The sequence below is a fragment of the Suillus paluster genome (assembly GCF_016628075.1).
Source record: "Suillus paluster strain FC165 chromosome Unknown EDB91scaffold_85, whole genome shotgun sequence".
NCBI lineage: Eukaryota > Fungi > Basidiomycota > Agaricomycetes > Boletales > Suillaceae > Suillus > Suillus paluster.
In genome coordinates this window covers 155,560-173,583 of record NW_024537645.1, presented here as the reverse complement: position 1 = coordinate 173,583, position 18,024 = coordinate 155,560, and the positions used below count along the sequence as shown (strand labels likewise).

Genomic DNA, 18,024 nt, shown 5'->3' with positions numbered 1-18,024 from the left:
CAGGACCTAAAGTCGCTGATCCTTATGAACTGGCGGCTCGTGTAAGACGAGGGCCTGGTCCACTTCTACTAAAAGACTAACGTAAAGAAACTGAGATACTAAAGCGCGTCGGGGAAATGATGAGTTGACAAAAAACGTGATCCGCGAGAATATTCTCGAGCAGAACAGCACTACGAAGTTCGTCGAGAACGGTGACGTCCAAGACAAAGTTCAAGTCGGAGTGGTAAAGTAGACTTAACCTAATGTTATGACCCACGTCCAACAATAATGTTGAAGGAGAGTTCACGACTACTAGGACTCGGTCAGAGATGACGATGAGTAACAGGATTGGATTGAGCGTTGAACGTCTAGGTTACTACAACAGTAGAAACAAAGAGGTTAAGTCTAAGGAGCTCTTACGCTAACTACCCTACTTTTATACATAACATTGAATAGGAGTCTGAAAGAAATCAGCCAATAAGAAAAAGGTCGTACGACTACTGCGGATGACTAAAGATGACTCATGATATATAAGCAGATGAGTAAGACGGCAACTAAACAGAAACCCAAGTTCCGACCGGTTCTTCTTTGGGAATCGAGATTGTTCTAGCCCGTGGAGTAGGGGAACCAATCAGAGAAGTAACGGGTGACTTATGACGCGGAGTCACGTGACCGGCTCGGGTACTGGAAGTAGCCGAAGGAAAACCGAGAAACGAAAAATGGTTCGTATTAGGAATTCGTGACAAGCGGCATGCAACACTCTGGACGGCAAACTGACGAATGAGGTGACTCCTCCCGACTGTTGTTTCAATCCGAGCACAGGTTGATGCACTCTGATTCCAAGCTGCTCCTTCATAGGTGTGTATTGGAGTGGGTTATACACGAAGGCTTGCTATCGTTAGACAACCAAAGACTTAAGGTCTGCTACTGCATCCGACTACTCTGACAACGCTCTACTCGGCTAACTCCGGGCCAAACACCGCCAAACCTTCTCTCCCTCTCACCCTCTGCCTAGGGGTCCCCTACTCCAGCGTGTTCTAACTCCACGTTCGATCTATATGCTGATCCTCGACCAGAATATAAAGGCCTCCTTGATGTACATAGTTTCATGGTCATCGCTGGTTCGATGTCCTTCTCAGATACTCATAATCAGGAACTCGAGCTAACACCCAGACTGCAATGCAAGAAAATTGAAAGATGAGCCACTGACACTGAAATTTCACTAGCTTGAAAGCGTACAGCATATAAAGCATATCGTAAGGCAAAAAGCGCGCTAACATCATATTTGGAAAAATCCCTAGCGATCGATCACTGCCCGCCATCCTCCCCTTCTATCTCTCAGTGCTGGTGCCTTCTTCGGCACAAAACGCGCTTGCATTTTTCATCCCCTGCACAGTCTGCGCCGTAGCTGTCTCCTCATTTATAGAGGGTGACGCCCTGGAAATCGTGTTGAACGGGAATTGTGCTACGACGACACTCGAGAAGATTCCGGTTGATGTTAACGACTTGTCGGGATCAAGTGTTTCCTTCCAGCAGACGCGGTATGCGAAGGTGACGATCACCAGGACGTTGCAGATCACGAGACTGAGCGCAGTCTAATTTCCGTCAGATTTTGCAGAAGGGTGAGAGTAAGAAAGTATACTTACCTTGACATGGGCGAAGATGAGCGTAGTTTGTGTGGCGGACTGGAAGAGCATTATACAGTGGGGGATTGTGACAATTGTGATTAGAAGTGATGAGCCAAATACGGAGAGTATCAATATTTTTCCATGACGCGAGAGTCCTACATTTTTCCAGAAATGCAGCGGCGCAGCAATGAGGGAAACATCCGCCACGACGTCCGCTGTAGGAACCCATAACTCGAGGATCACATGCTGCAGGCACAGAAAGTAGAAAGATATACTGACTGATCAGTTGCGAGACTGCCACCGCGTGGGTCGTCTGGCATTTGTAGATGCAGGTGGTGATCTTCTGCGCGGCCACCGCGACCCACATGCACACAAAAGAGGCTGCGATGAGATAGGTGATCCGTTTGTGGATCTTGTAACCTGAGCGATTGGCGACTCGGATGATGGAGAAAATTATGCTCATGCGCGCAGCCCTGGACCTGTGAGTTGAAAGTATAACTGAGTGAGCTGTGATGCGCACCACATGACGGAGGTAAAAGCCACTCCGAAGACCCCGGCAGGGACTGATATAAACGTAAGATAAATTTGGAGTGCGAAATCAAGTACTCACATTGTATCAAGTAATGGGTCCAGATCCATACCATGCAAAAAACTGGTGATACAGTAGTTGGTTTATGGAGCACGGCAGCATGCAATGAAAATATACCGTCTGAGAACAGTGCAAATGCCGCCCATGCATCCTCCCACCACAATTGACGCATCCAACCTCTGTAAACAAGCCTGAAGACAGTGCAGAGAATAGCAATGCCATGCGATACCGACGCCGCAACTTTCCAAAGGATTTGTAAGAGTACAACATAATGGCCACTTTTCACTCACCTGCTAGTTGAGAGGAATCGGAGTCGGAGTCGGAGTCGGACGCCATCAGAATTCAGCAGACAACAAGGAAAGTGTGACCCCTACTGTTACATGCAAATGTTGAAGTTCTTAGCTATATACGTGGCGCTTGAGGACCCTTATAATATATTCGTCTCTGAGATTATCGAATTGTCGGACTCAGATGCCGACGTTGACAGCATTTCTAGGCACCACCAGGGCTAGGCAGACCAGCCGATTGGCAGTGTCTCACAAGGGACATCACGTCACTCAATGACTACGAAGAGCTTCCTCTTGCATGCTAGGCAGTGCAGCATCAGGAAACACTCACAGATAGCCTTGAGGTCAACATCAGGAAATGATAACAAGAAATCCAAGCCAGTGTACCACCACTCGATAGGTCTTGCCATAGGGATACTAGGGTCTCGGCAGTACATAAACCTCTAGAATAGGTATTTTCCGAACCTCCGCTGATTATATGATCGAACCTGGGGTCTTCTCGTTCGTGCAACGTTAATATGATGTAGGGTCGAGTGACAACAGACGAGTGACGAGAGTCGATGGGAGTCGATCGCTGAAGCCTACAATGACACGTGACCTGCACTCAACCGTGAAGGATGTGCGTGACGATTATGCTTGCAAGTTGCCAAGGTATCAGCCCCCTCGAGAATGTGTATCTACAAAGTGAGTCTCTTCAATCAGCAACACGAATGAATAGGCTCGTATGACGACGTCAGTGATCACTGACATCTAGTATGTAAATCTGGGAACTTACGTGTTGGTGGGTTCGAGAAAACCCTTTACTTTGGCAACCCTTATACCGGAAACGGGTTTCGAATTTGCCTTGCTGCAGCGACGTAGTCATGACCTGCATCCTTCTTGACAACCATCTACTAGAACCTGAAGAAATAGCCCGCCTGTGAGCAAAAGCTAAAACACACAGGTTACAGACTCACGTACGGTCCGTCGGGTGCTAGTGATGCACTGTTCAAAGGCGTCTCTGTTGTAATGGTCCTTAGTGCTCGGAGAGTTCCTGTGTCGTGTATCTAGACTAACCAAGTACCTTTGTCGTCGGTAGCTAGACCCATCTGAGCAGTCCTGTCTTTGCTACTTGTTACAGAATAGCTGCGATCGGGGGAATAATTGCAAGCCGGTGACAACGTCTATATGAGCACGCTCGTTATTTAAGTACTTCCGTCCCACTCACGATACAAAGAGCAACTTTTCCGAACTCGTGACTAGTTAAGATCATGTCTAGTGTGTATGTGAATGCGCAAACAGTTGCCTTGGACCCTATTGGATGGAAAATATATTCCTGTTCCTGTAATTCTGGTGGCCAGTGCCATCAGCGATGATCGAGGGTGATACCTTTATCTACGCACGAGTTGTTCCGACCCCGTCACGGTTCAGCTTGACCGCTCGTGTGGCACCTTAGTAGCCCATGCGCTGCTCAGTAAGGCATATGACGCGCTCGTCATCGTCGCTAAATGCGACACGCTTCATAGTCGCCCAGACATATAGGCATTTGCCATCTGACACGTTCCATAGGCGTAGCTCATTGTCGGCGGATCCAGATACAAGGAGTCTTGATTGTGCTGCCGAACATCGTTCAAGATCAGCATTACCATTGCGCAAAAAGAAAGTCGTACGATCAACGTCGATCGCCTATACTGTGTCGTTGGAACCCCCTCATACGTATGTACCATTGTGCGAGAACCAAACGTTGATGATGTAGTCTTTGGAGCATGAGAACAGCAAGTATCCTTCTCCGTTGAACTCGAGTGATCGTTCGTGCGCGTGATCTGCGAGACGGACAATTAGACGACGATCTCCAGATGACTCTTACAAATTGACATTCAATTGTCCGTCTCGAGCTGTCTCGAGTCGATTTTGCCTTGCAAAAGAATTGGCCTCTGAAAAGCTATCAGTATCCAGAAAAATTCCAAGCCTTGCATGCCCACCCATTTTCAATATCTCACATTGTCGAGCTGATGAATCAGTATAGCTGTGTCGCGTATCTGAGCTCTCGTGTTCTCGTGAACGATGAAGAGAGTTTGATTTAAATTTTGAAATACTGCTTACCGCATTAGGACCAAAATTCGGTTCCTGAAACGGCGACTATCGTTTTTCTATTACCAGTTGACCTCTCCCTGTCATGCCATCGGACGCCAAACGCATCAAAGGAGGAGCAAGTATGAAGAAGCAGAAGTCCAAGACAGAGATTTCCGCCCCGAAACAAAATAAAAGGCAGCCCGCCAAAGCCCAATCGCCAGCACCAGCAGAACCATCGTACGAAGATAATGACGGCGCAGGAAGCGAAGGTATTGAAAAGGATGAAGGTGAAAGTGACGAGGAGGACGACGACGGCGTTGAAGAGGAAGGAATACAAAAGCTGATGGAACTTCTTGGAGAAGATGGTCTCGCCGAGCTCAACGAATTCGACGAGAGCTCAGACGGTGGCAGTGATGAGGAGGTTGAAGAGGAAGAGGAAGAAGAAACTGAGGAACGGAGCGGAGCGGAGCCAGATAGTTCAGAAGATGAAGAAGAGGAGATTGCACTTGATGATCTCGAAGATGGACATATTGACGAAGATGTGGTCCCAAAACAAAAAGTCGAAATCGACAACACCGTATGTGTTCATCCATTCATTGAGATGCGAAGTTCATGAAAATAATTTTTGAATGCAGGTTGCTCTTCGTCGCATACGAGAGACAATTCAACTCGACCCATCATTACCATGGACAGATACCCTCGTTATATCGTACCCTCAAGAAATTGAAGTCGATGTAGATGACGACCTCAATCGCGAACTTGCATTGTGAGTATTTGTTCTGCGCTTTCCGCATTGGTGAAAGCTCATTTTACATCTAGCTATAAGCAAGCCCTACATGCTGCCAATACTGCCCGCACGCTTGCTGCCTCTCATTCTCTGCCGTTTACGCGCCCCTCAGACTATTTTGCAGAGATGGTCAAGTCCGATTCGCACATGGAACGTCTTCGCTCGCGCTTACTCGATGAACGTGCCGGGATCAAGAAGTCTGAAGAAAAGAGAAGAGAAAGAGAGGGGAAGAAGTTTGGCAAGCAGGTGCAGATGGAGAAGCTGAAGGAGAGAGAACGTAGTAAAAAGGACATGGAGGAGCGACTCAAGGGACTCAAAAGAAGTAAGACTGGATTTCTTCTGATGTGTTCAACTCATTGTCGTCCCCTCTTAGAACGCAAAGGCGCCCTCGAAAATGCTGAGGCGGATGGTGCAGATGCTGATGCATTTGATATCGCAGTTGAAGATGCCATTGCTGACAGACCTGCTAAGCACGCCAAAGGTCCGGGCGGGAAGAAAATGGCGCGTAACGCACGCGATCAAAAATTCGGCTTCGGTGGCCAAGGTCGGAGGTCAAAACAAAATACCAAAGCTTCCACGGACAATTTCGATTCTGTACCAGGAAAAAGAGGAGGACATGGACCAAAGGCAGGAAGAGGAGGTGCAGGAGGTAGTAAGAGGCCAGGGAAAAGTAAACGCGTCGCCTCCAGGAGTCGTAAATAATACAATGTATTTGTATCTAGCCTTTTACTGGTATGTACCGTTTTACATGATATCTTCCTAGTCACGTTCCGATATGGATGAACACAATCCTTTGTTCCAGTGGAACAACAGTTTTATCCACTTTCTTTGCGGCTGCATTCAAAGCCACTGCTGCATGCTCAGCATTCAGTCCGTCTGGTGATTTTTCGAGGAGGGCCTCGTAAAACGCCGAGACCATATTGACCACGACAGCGTCATCCACAGCCCACATGGTTCCAACAACTCCCCTAAAGCCAGCAAACTGCATCGCAGCGGCAAGATGTACGACTTCATCTGGAGCTGTACGATCCCCGGCAGCTGTGTGGCACGCTGACAGGAACGCAAATTCCGAGCGCTGCACGGAATCTGCTGGTGCGCGAACAATGTCCAAGAGGGTCAGAGGACCGTCACTCATGGCAAAGCAGGATTTGAGAGGGCGGGCCGCGTCTTGCTTCCCGTGGCATGCAAGGTGAACCCAGGAACTTGAATGAATAGCGTGGAGGGACTGCGCGCGGGTTGCGTTTTCACCAGTCATCCGTGTCATTGGTATGGCCGGTGATAAGATTCTCTGAATTGAATCGAGTTCTCGATCGACAGTCTCGAGCTGTGCAAAACCACCTGCAGGTTCTGCCTGTCCTATCGCCAGAAACTGTGGCGGGTTCTTGTCGTTAGGGGCGTGACGTGGTTTTTGGCACCGCAGGAGGGCAGAAAGTGTTGGGGTGTATGATGAGATGTAGAGATTGGGCAGACCCTTCTCACCTTTCCGGAACGGCGCTGCCGCATGGAGCGGGATACTGTTGAAATGACCAGTGGGACACCACCATATCCTCGAGCCTTTGGGGAGGTGAAGAGAGGATTCTAGTCTTCTGACCACAGGAAGGACGATAGCGTCCCATATTCGACGAAGTAACTCTGTCAGCTGTTTTTCCCTGGAACGTTCTCCGCCGCGAATTGAAGGATTCATAATAAACACCCTGAACTGGGAAGACAGTCGCAGAATATCAGATGTGTTGATGTCGGTCAGGGGGATATGGATTGGGTCATGGTCATGATGGACGATTATTGCATCGCAAGAATATCGGCTCGCATTGGTAATGATCACTGGCCCATTCTTGGCAGCTTCCTTGAGCTTGGAAAAACTCGCTGCGAGAAGAAAATCGCCGAACCCGTCTACGAGCCGAATCTGATCTACCACTCCGTCCCATTCCCTAAGGAGACGTCGGTAGTTCTGCAACCTCTCTTCAGTCACGGCATCACATGCTGCGTCTTCTAGAAGGGGGCTCAGCCTCCTAAATTCGGCAGCTAGTTGACATCCATGTTCGCCGGCGCTCTGCAAGTCATCCAGCGGCGTCCGAAAACGCGCAAGGTACACCCATAAAAGCCCTCGTCCGTGCTCCAGCATCTCCACGGCGAGTGCGACCTGCCCATGTCTGAGGGCGCAAGATGCAGCGTCTACAGCCAAAGAGGCTGCATATTCACGGACTGTGCGATGTCGTGATTCCACGGATGGCTTCGTCGTGACGTGGCGGTCGAGAATGCTCAAGGCAGTCTGGTGGGCATCCAATGCGGATGAGTGATGGTGCACCTCTGCTTCTTTCACCCATCGTAATGCAATGCGGAATTTTGGAAGCGAGCCCCCGGATATGTGAGAGGATGCAAGCCTAAAATACCGAAATGCTTCCTCCAAATGGTCTACAGATTGCGGTGCCTTGGAGTAGGCATGAAGGTGGGTACGAGAATATTCTTCCCAGATGTCGAGAAGGTACGGGTGGCCAGGTGTGCAGATACCATGTGCCTCGTCGAGATGCTGGAATGCAGCTTGGAGTATGGTGGGATCACCTTCGAGTTCATACTTGAGACCATTTGCATTCGCTAGCACCACGAGAGAGGAGACTCTATATTCGTCGCCTCTTTCACGTAGTTCCAAGGCAGAAGCGCCAAGCTTCAATGCCCGATCCAGGTCTTTGGGGTCATTGTGGTATACGAAACGCATCGTAAGAGATGAAGCGAAATTGTGGAACAACAATGACCGACGATACCCTTCTGGGCTAAATAGGAGCGCTTCAGAGTAGGAGTCGATGGATAGGTTGAGATGGAATGGGTTTCCACGTTCAGTAAATAATTTGCAAGCGACGTTGGCAAGGTTGTTTAACAAATCAGGGCGTTCTGGATGTGATGGAGGTCGCAGGTCTAGAGCCTCGCTGTAGTGGTTTACAGCTGCATCCAGATCGTCAGAATCACCCTGAAACAAGAACCGGGACTGGAGAGCATTTCCAAGTAAGCACAGTGTGTCAGAGCGATGGGGGTGAGATGATGGCAAGAAACGTAGCGCTTCATAATGATGTTCGATAGCTGTTTCCAAGTCAACTATGTCACCGGAGTGTTGAAAGCGCTTGCGGAGGGTGGTTGCAAGGTTATCGAGTAATATAGAATGGTCTGGATTGTTTCTGGGGCAGATTTCGAGGGCTTCGCGGAAGTAACCCATGGAGATTTCAAGGTCCGTGAGGGACGCTTGCAGTTCGTAGCGGGTCATGATTGCACTCGCGAGATTACTGAGGGCATGAAGACGCCCTCGGTTACCCGCTTGGCATAGCTCAAGAACAGAACTATAGAGCTTGATGGCCTGTTCCAAGTCATCGGTGCTTCCGAGTTTTTTGAAGCGAAAAAGTAAGCCGTTCGCAACATTATTGAGCAGGACAGAGCGGTTTTGATCTTCGGGAGATATCTTATCAAGAGCTTCTGTGGAGTAGGCAATGGATGACGTGAGATCGGCAACATCACCTTCCTGTTGGTAGCGATAATAATGCGCGAGGGATAAATTCCCGAGCACAGAAGTAGGTGGATTGGAGGGATAGAAGTTGACTACCGCCTGGTACAGATGGATGGCTTGGTTAAGATCCGTAATACTCCCCCGGTGTGAAAAGCGAGTGACCAGCGCATCAGCGAGGGCAACTGGCCATTCTTTGTGAGTTGGATCGTTTTGATCGGAGATGCAAGCATATTCCTCAATTGCAAGATCAAGGTCTGATTGGCTGAAAAGTAGCTCAAAGCGCTTCATGAGCATTTGAGCATACTTGGCGTGCATGATCAGGACATCAGGACTGTCCGGCGCTTGAAGGTCAACGGCCACACGGTGACATTTGAGGGCGATATCCAATTCATCAATATCGCCAGCGAAATCAAAGCGCCGAGAGAATGCAGTTCCTAGCTTCAAAAGCTGGTCGCTCCTGCTGCGTTGAGAATCAGGTAAGTCTTCAGTGAGGGCGGCGTTGTAATGACCAATAGCTAGGTCGAGGGTTTCCAGGTCATCCTGATCTACAACAAGGGCGTACAGCTCGTCTCCGATTGCGGTAAGATCTCGAATAGGCTGGCGATACATATATCATCAGTTTGAAGTGATGCTAGATTGTCACTCACCTCCTGATTACTGTCTTCACTGTTCGCCATCTCGCGACTCGCCAGCGAAAATGGATGGTAGACTTTGGTAGTTAACGTCAAAGGCCACCTTTGATCCGATATTGTAACACTGAGGCTGCACGAGGTAGACCGGTAGCTGTAGATTGAACCCTGAATTTGTGTGCAGGAATCCAGCAATACTAAATGTTTCTGTCTCCTATAGTATCATGATGAAAGTGCGCAGAGTTTCTCTGTATGACATGACAGATTCGATTCAAATTTCCAAAGGCTCGTGTCTGTTTCGCTTGCGATCAAGTAAGTTTCACTGCATATTTCGCGGTGTGGAATGTACTGCTATTAATCATTAATCAAGATGGATCAAAGTAAGATCAAAGTTATCGGTCCCGGATTTTGGTATAAGTATCGCCCTGAAATTCCCACGATTGTTTCCCTTGGACCACCTGCTTTGTCGTCGTCGCTGGCCAAGGCGTCGAGCTCGCCTTATATCCACTTTCTGCTCGCTGTTCACGACAGTGAGGGCGATCAAGTACTTTTTCTTTTTTAGTTCATGAGTAGCCTTCCAGGCTGTGATGACGCCGCGCCCACTCATTTCTTCTTATTCTTCGAGGCGTCCTTTGTCCGCAATCTTCCTGGGCTCGTTACCACCAAAGGAACATATCATTCTTGATCTTCCAGAGCCTCCAGAAAGTCCAAGTGTAGCATCATCTTCATCTGGTCTTCCTTCACCACCAGCTACCAATTCAACGGGCAGCGGTTCAACAGGTGACAACAAGAGTGCAACCGCCGGCAGCCTGCGTCAACGACCTGCCTCGTATGCTAGCTCAATTATGAGCAACCGTAACTATGATACACCCAACACACCCTCCAAATCTTCCATAAATATTGACGACGATGACGACGACGAAAACGATTATTCAAATGAAGAAGACGACACCGCTCGCCTTGACCGCAGTCATGCAGTGAAAAGTCCGAACGAGAACCTCGTGGCCTTGCAACGAGTTAAAAGCCTTGCTGAGCGCAACCGTATGGTACGTGCTCCTTTTATTCCTCGGCGCTCATGCTAATTGGAGCCCCCTTGCACGTGTCGTATGTTATTGTGACTTGTCACCATTGGGCGTATGCTTTCACTTTCTCGTCATCTGACCACTTTATACATGGAAATATACTATGTGATCTTGTTGCCTTTGCAACTTAACATAGGCTTTGAACAAGCTTTCTTCCTTTTCACGCCTGAGCACTCCCTCTCCTGCAAATTCCCGTGCCTCTCGATCTCCCCTTCCTCCCCTGCATGCATCCTCGTCCTCATCTTCCTCATCTGCAGCCTCCCGAATTTCCTCCCACTCCCACTCGCATTCTGCTCCTATGACAAGACCATACGAGGGTGCTCTTTCTGGTTCCGAAACAGAACGTGAAAGTCTACGCGCTCCAACCCCCTCATACTCTAATTCACATTCCAATTCTCCGCTCATATGGCTCTTCGTCTCCAGACCGCTCATCAACGCCGCCTCCCAGTATCCCGGCTCCGCGTACGAGGGAGCGTCGCACATCTGCTCCCGCCTCACCAAGTCAATCTCGACAGCCTTCACCCGTACCCTCGCACACTCCTCGGAAACGGGTATCTATAGCTAGTGCAATATCTGCACCTAGAGAGGACGTGTCTCACGATGTGACGAGTGCGGCGCTGGCCGCTGTCGCGTCGTCACGACGAAGTCCAACAGGTACTGGTAACCGACGTTCGCGGCAACCGCTTCCCCGAGAATTCAGAGATGGCGATCAAGATCGAAATATACGTACTTTGGAAGGCAGGGTGAGCCGATTTGTTATCATTCGCTTAGCTCCCCACTGACAGACTCACAGACTTCGATCGAGCCAATGACGCCACATCACAACTCACATCAGGATAGCTACACCTCCAATGCCAACACCTCTATCAGAAACTCTTCATACACAAATCCCCAATATTCACCACGTGGCGCTCGTGCCAACCGTTCATCAACTGTTCGCGATCTAACGCGCCGTCACCAAACGCGTTGGTTGTCTGATGATATTTCCAACCCACCAGATTCCGGTCGCAGACAAACACAACGCGGTGGCAGCGCTGAAAGCACTCTAGGAGCTGGAGGACGTCTGGTTGGTGAAGGTCTCCGTGCTGCTGGCATTGGTATGCGGAATGGGGCCCAGGCGAACGATGACGTCTTTGGGCACGCCAATGACTCACATGTGTCTTTACGCCGCACACGGACGACTGGCTCTAATACCAGTCGAACGGTCGAGTGGGAGGACGAAGATAGAGTGGCGGATGATCGAAGTCGGGCAAGCGGCTCAAGTGGCGCGCGACTCGGTGAAGGTGCAGGTCCCTCTACAAGGCCCCATCTGTCGTCAGATCCGAGCAGAGCATCATCTTCACTCATGACGGAACGAGATCCGAGAGGGGGGCGCACCGCTTCTTCAAGGCCAGCGACCTCAATGGCAGAGTTCTACCATGGGGAAGATGGAAGTGCCGGGAGGGGCGTGACATTTTCGCTCCGCTCCAGACGGCAGTACTCGGCCGTTGAGCGACAACCTCCCGGAGGACCGCCCACTATCCGTCCACTTCCTCTTCAGCAACCCCCAGCAGCACCAACACCACCAGATAGGTCACGTAGCGGCACACTCACTCGACGTCATACCACAATGACTCCTCTTGGAAATGGGTCGGTCGCTAGTCTCCACAGTCACCAACAGAGCGCAGAGCATACGAGGCTTATGCTAGAGTCTTTGACGATGTTCGAGAACATTTTGTCCCGTCTGCCGAATCAGTCTGCGTCTGTAACGGATGTGTTCCGCAGCGCAGAGACAATTGTTCTTGCTTCCGAGAAGCTGAATGCGTTGCTAAGAACAGGGACCAATCACGCACTGGAACAGCAGATTGACGCCGAGATGGATGATGGGGAATCGGGGGAGATGCCCACGGGTGAAATCTGGAGGAGGGTGGGAGGGGAGTACCGCGAGAGCCTTCGTGTGAGCGACGAAGTTGTCCGTACGATCACGGGGTTTTTGCTCGGTGTCGGGAAGATTGTGAAGGAGGCTTCCGCTGGTGCTTTGAACGATCCGGGACAACAGCACTTGAGAGGCACTATTGGTGACGAAGTTTCCCGACGAACCCCCGAGATAGATAGGAGCAGTAGTAGAAGAAGTCAGGATGGAAGGAGGAGCGTAGAGTCACGACGGAGTTGGGAGCCTTCTGTCTCCGGTGCTGACTTATCTAGGAGGTTAACTGGTCGCGGTGAAGGAGTTGTCGCACGTCCTCCTTCGTCAAGAGACCGTGATATGGATCAAGAACCGCCTTCCTCTTCACGCAATACCTTTCCTCTTCCTCCGCTACCGCCATCTGCAACGCGTAGGCTCTTTACACCACGAGAACAGCGCGAGCATCAAATGATATCAAATGCAGTCGCTACTCATAACACCCCATCAGATGCCATTGATCTCTCCCTAGAATATGAGCCTTCACCAACACCTGCCTCTCGGGGTATACCTGCGGGCCGCCAAAAGCCGCTTCCAGCTCTCGCTGTCCCACCACCTCTTCCTACCTTGCCCTCTGAATCGCTTATGCGTAGATCAGCTAGCAGCCTGTTAGACAAAGATAAAAATAACCGTCGCAAACCATCTGCTACATCCACCGCCACCATCCGAGGACCAACGACGCCTTTCCCCCTACCATCCTCCAATCCGACCACCGCCGTGACTACCCATACAGTATCCAACTCCCCAGAAAGCTCGACTTTCCCTCTAAGCCGTGTTGACTCCCAAGATTCCATTCGATCAACTGTAACCTTCTCGCGGCCTTCTGAAGTATCGCTGTCTGCATTACAACAACAGCAGATACGAGACGAGGCACGCAGAAAAATCATTACGTCCTCTTCTTCTGCCGAAGAAGACACGAACACCCCAGCGCCTTCACCTGCCACTCAAGTGCGCACTCCACTCTCAGGCTCAGAAACGGAGCGAGATACTCGAAGGCGGACGATTGGTGTACGAGCGGCTCGGATGTCATTGGACAGCATTCGTGATGAGAGGGAAGGTGATCACGGGGGTTCTCAGTCACGTACCGTCGCTTTACCTCCGCAAAGGCGGGAGAGGCGACGGACTGTTACTGAGGTGTTTGCATAGCGATTGTAGGATCGTTATGCGTGTGCTTTCTCTCTTTCAAAGTACGTCCTATGGTGAGCTGTTGGTGATGATGCGCTGACGAATGGGAAGAATTTTGTAATTTGCCTTTCTTTCTTTCCGCCATTGTGCATTATATCCGGCACTCATCTCATCTCGACTCTTGGACTCTATCGGGGCATTGACCGATCCATTCTCTCATTAACTTTATTCTTGGACTCGTCCCGTCCCGTCCTCTCAAGATGCCCTGGCTGGCCCTCATTTTTTTTATCGTTCGTGTCTACTCCCACTCCTCTACTCTCTTCTCCTCTCGTTGTTCTCTATCTTGTCTCGTTATACAATGTTTCTCACACCGCACGTAGGTACCGGTTTTATGCCCTGGGTACGAGTATACCATGCACGAATATGATAGGTTTCTGTCGAAACACTACTGGTATTCTTGAAGATTATCGTAGAGCTTTCTAATATTATCATGATTGGCTGATTTGTGCGCTGGTGGTGGTTTACCTTTGAGTACTGAGTGCTTCTGACTTGCTTTTTCGTTGGTGGGTTAGGGTGTAGTATATAAATGGCCTAGATGAGGCCTGGCCCAGGCCTTCTCTCTATAATCACACTCTTTGATTAGTCACGTTCTTTCAGCTTCTTTCAGTTCCAACTTTGCTTAGTCTACCGCATCTATTGAGGACCCATGAGAATCCCTATGGAACCTAGGCTGGCATCCGGACAAAATTGACCGTTTCACCCAGATTCCTCAGGAGCCCATAGTCTGTTGACGCCATCTAGATACGCTCACTTCGCGAATGTCAAACAAATCAAACCCAGCACAAGTGGCCCAATAAGGTTCAACCATTATATTAAGCATTCACGTGACGAAAGGAAGTAAGTCACCTTACAGCTCATACTTATGCGCTGAAACACCCATCGTCCCAGACCTGTACCCTTTCCAAGCCTTGGTTCAGGGACTAGTAAGTACTAGTCCTTGAAAAAGCTGTCTTCCTTATTGATATTTCAAGGTCTGGCTTGGGGAGACTAATACTACTTAGTCTACGCAGTGCGCAGACTCATCACGCGGCGTCCCTGTCCAATTCCCCGACTTTATGTCCATCATGCACCAAGCTTCCGAAAGTTCGGTTACTTGTGAGTAAGATCATGTTGTTTATCGCGCTTACTTATCTCACGATATTTACACAACATGCGTGCCATGGACTTGCTCGCCGGCGGATCATCATAAGTCCGGTTTACTGTTTGATCTGAACTTCATCATGGCAGCGACAAAGCCCATTTTATTCTGCTTGGACATGATTACTGAATTCTGCTCGTCACCGATCACCCGGTGCCACGGTGGCACGCGTCTCAGATTCCACTTCTGCCTTCTGCACATAAGTACTATCGTGTCGCCTGCAATTGGCACCCCCCAGAAGTCGGCAGGTCACACGGGAAAACGTGATACTTTCGTTACAATGTGTCACCTTCTGTCACAAAAATCCCTGCGAAAAACGTGACTGCCGACTTCTGGGCATGCCGATTGCAGGGGACATGACAATATGTACATTCAACCGTGATTACCAGGTGGACGGTATTTTCGCCATTGCCTACAAGGTGCATCTCCATCACTCCTTACTAGGTTGTGTTCATATGGATTGTTTTTCCGCCGACCCTGTGATTCTGCCTATACTCTCTCCCTGAAGTCCGCCTGCAACCATTCTGACGGAACTGCAGAGTGCTTCGCAGAAAAAATAATAATTTCTAGGACATAAAAGCAAGCCGTCGTCCTACTGCCAGCATCAGCCTTCACTCGAGATCCCCTTTGACGCATCCCGTATTACCTATCACAAGCCATGCGTTTCTCATTCTTCATCGCTGTCGCTACTGCTTTGACAACATCTATGTCTGTCGGTGCATGCGTTACTGAATACGGTATTTGCAGCGGCCCAACGGCGACCGGTGAAGCATGCTGCTCAGGTTTCACTTGTAAGAAGGGTGTGAGTATGAGTCATTCACTTTGCATCCGAGACTGAACCCCATGATCCTTTGCGCCTTGTACCAAAAGATTTACGGCGATGTCGAGTACTGCCATTAACTCTGCCGATGAGCCTGGCAGACTGAGCATGTCGCGAAAGTGAGTCGTGCTTCTGCTTTCGCGTTGGTACGGTGGTTGATCGCACGATATGCAGTTCGCTGCGGAGCTGATCAATACGCCACTTACTTCTGTACACATTTCCCTGCTGTCTCACCAGACTCTTGAATAACATTAGAAAGCCTCCCTTATGAATTCTGTAGCACTGATAAAATACACTTGCCTCAACCTGGGGCATGCATTACATCTTGCTCTAAAGTACTCAACGATGAACACATTTCCCTACAGCCGTATTATTAAAAGCGAGGAAGGTCTCCGAGAAGCAGAACACGATTGGGAAACCAGCGAAAGAATACGCACAGTGGGTGCTGATGGAGCATGTCAACACAATGTCAAGTATATTAAAATGGGAGGACTTACCCTTGCCATCAGCTTGCCTACATTCAAGCAGGGAGTGGAGTATAGCTCGAAGGAAATCTCTCTTTCAATAGTATACTAAGCCTTGTCATCAGGCCGAACGACTTGAACCCAAGTTTTGTGAATGAGAGAATCGCCCATGCCACCAAAGGTGTGGCAGGCATTAAAAATGTCTCAGGAACGGTCGAAAATACTGCTTCAGCAGCCAATAACCTACAGTCCGTTCCTGATACGATCGACACGTTCTCCACGATGCTTGGACCCTTGAAGGAATTCAACTCCATCGCTAACGGGCTTGCATATGCCATATGTACGGACGTCTTCCTATTTTTACGTGGCTGACCTTCGTGCTCAGATCCACCCCTATGTAAAGGTGGCATTGAGCATCTTCACTTGCGCGTCCAAGGTAATGTTTGCAAGCTCGCAAGTTACTAAGAATGTCTGGTGACAGATGATTCTCGATCAGGTAGACCGAGATGTCGCAGTTTCTCATCTACTCTCCAAGATCTCTAAAGTCTATTCTTTTATCACAGAAGAGGAAGTATTGGATCCATGCGAGCAATCTATGGGAAGATAGTGCAACAGACGCTGGAGTGCGCCGATTTCATCGCTTCATTACTCTGAGACAAAGAACGCCTGTGAGTTAATCCCTACTGCGCCACCTGTGACTCACTGTCACCTATTTGTACAGGGAAGAGGCTTGGCAAGCACATTTTCCACGAGACAAACGCCACGATTCAGATTTACAGCAATAGGGGAGCTCAAAGTTCGACGCTCACGTTTATGCTTATCGTTGCCTATGCTTACCCCCCCCCAATTCTGACTGATTTGTACTGTTGAGTAAACAAGTCAAAATAGTACCACGGTGTGACTGCAAACGGATTTCAAAACGGACGTATTTTGACTTGTTTACTCAACAGTACAAATCAGTCAGAATGGGGGGGTGTAAGCATAGGCGACGAATGTTCTCGACAGTCTCACGCAGCAATTTCGAGACCGAGTCGCTCGTAATACTGTTGTGATTGTCCACCTGTATGGGTAAGAGTTAGGCTTTCAGGTCTCGCTGAGCCTCATCTGATATTCTGCAACACATGACATAGTCCAGAGTCTGGACCTCATCGGCATGAAGTATGCAATGGGTGCCGGAGTGAATACGTCTAAATGTTGTTTGCCTAAATACTCGGCAAGACCTTCTGAAGGATATCGAGAATTGGATCAGCAGCAAGGAGGAGGGTGTTCCACGCGCCTTGTGGCTATCCAGTACAGCAGGCAAGGGTAAATTTGCCATCGCACACACAATAGCCAACTGGTACGCTGAACATGGCGGTCTTGTCTCATGCTTCTGCTTCGATTGCGCATGGCAAGCGGATCGCCGCCAGGACAAAATATTCACGACCATCGCAAGTGACTTAGCAACCTGCAACCCTATCGTGCGGCGGGCCTTGACGCAAGCGGTTCAAAATAACAACGGACTGCTTGCTGGCAAGCTGAACACTTCCACCTCACGACTAGTTAAACTCCCAGCAAACTTGTGGCTTCCCGTCCGCTCGAAGACATTCGCCACACGCTGCACACTGCGTCGCATGTTCGCCATGTATCCCTGGGTGATATCTCGCCTGCGTCTACAGAATGTGACATCTGGCTCTACGTGTCCGACAAGCTCACAGACCTGCGCAATATCTTCAACGATGCGCACTTCTACACACTTCCCCAGAAATCCGACGGCCTGTTCGAATGGGGTCGTTTCACCTGCGAGTATACCAGGGGTACGAACACAGTGCGGCGAAATCCGACGAGCCGTTTCGAAGCCGTGGTTTCCAGAACATTCGCAAAAGGAACACGTCTATTGGATGATATGTATAGACACATCTTGGCCGACAGCATGCCAGAGGACGAGCGCGAGGAAACAATCACCATGTTTT

General features: G+C 49.5%; 4 protein-coding genes across 4 annotated transcripts; 2 read left to right on the top strand and 2 right to left on the bottom strand.

Annotated features, from left to right (window-relative positions):
- Nucleotides 1-1,165: 1,165 nt before the first annotated feature.
- Nucleotides 1,166-2,591, bottom strand: EDB91DRAFT_1161922 (uncharacterized protein). The gene is made up of 7 exons (XM_041319851.1): nucleotides 2,487-2,591; nucleotides 2,314-2,436; nucleotides 2,218-2,259; nucleotides 2,128-2,170; nucleotides 1,887-2,080; nucleotides 1,626-1,822; nucleotides 1,166-1,574 (listed from the first exon to the last, which is right to left on the bottom strand). The coding sequence occupies exons 1-7, from the start codon at nucleotides 2,530-2,532 to the stop codon at nucleotides 1,311-1,313; spliced, it is 909 nt and encodes a 302-aa protein (XP_041172258.1). The 5' UTR covers nucleotides 2,533-2,591; the 3' UTR covers nucleotides 1,166-1,310.
- Nucleotides 2,592-4,677: 2,086 nt separating this feature from the next.
- On the top strand, nucleotides 4,678-6,024 carry EDB91DRAFT_1060554 (eukaryotic rRNA processing protein EBP2-domain-containing protein; the record flags this gene model as incomplete). The annotated part of the gene is made up of 4 exons (XM_041314355.1): nucleotides 4,678-5,112; nucleotides 5,171-5,301; nucleotides 5,355-5,644; nucleotides 5,696-6,024. 4 exons carry the CDS (start codon nucleotides 4,678-4,680, stop codon nucleotides 6,022-6,024), a joined length of 1,185 nt encoding a protein of 394 aa, XP_041172257.1.
- Nucleotides 6,025-6,085: 61 nt separating this feature from the next.
- Nucleotides 6,086-9,489, bottom strand: EDB91DRAFT_1086090 (CHAT domain-containing protein; the record flags this gene model as incomplete). Its single annotated transcript, XM_041315986.1, has 2 exons — nucleotides 6,086-9,409; nucleotides 9,460-9,489. 2 exons carry the CDS (start codon nucleotides 9,487-9,489, stop codon nucleotides 6,086-6,088), a joined length of 3,354 nt encoding a protein of 1,117 aa, XP_041172256.1.
- Nucleotides 9,490-10,028: 539 nt separating this feature from the next.
- Nucleotides 10,029-13,611, top strand: EDB91DRAFT_1060520 (uncharacterized protein; the record flags this gene model as incomplete). Its single annotated transcript, XM_041314351.1, has 5 exons — nucleotides 10,029-10,487; nucleotides 10,660-10,970; nucleotides 10,993-11,249; nucleotides 11,309-11,956; nucleotides 12,032-13,611. The coding sequence occupies 5 exons, from the start codon at nucleotides 10,029-10,031 to the stop codon at nucleotides 13,609-13,611; spliced, it is 3,255 nt and encodes a 1,084-aa protein (XP_041172255.1).
- Between the last annotated feature and the right edge of the window lie 4,413 nt (nucleotides 13,612-18,024).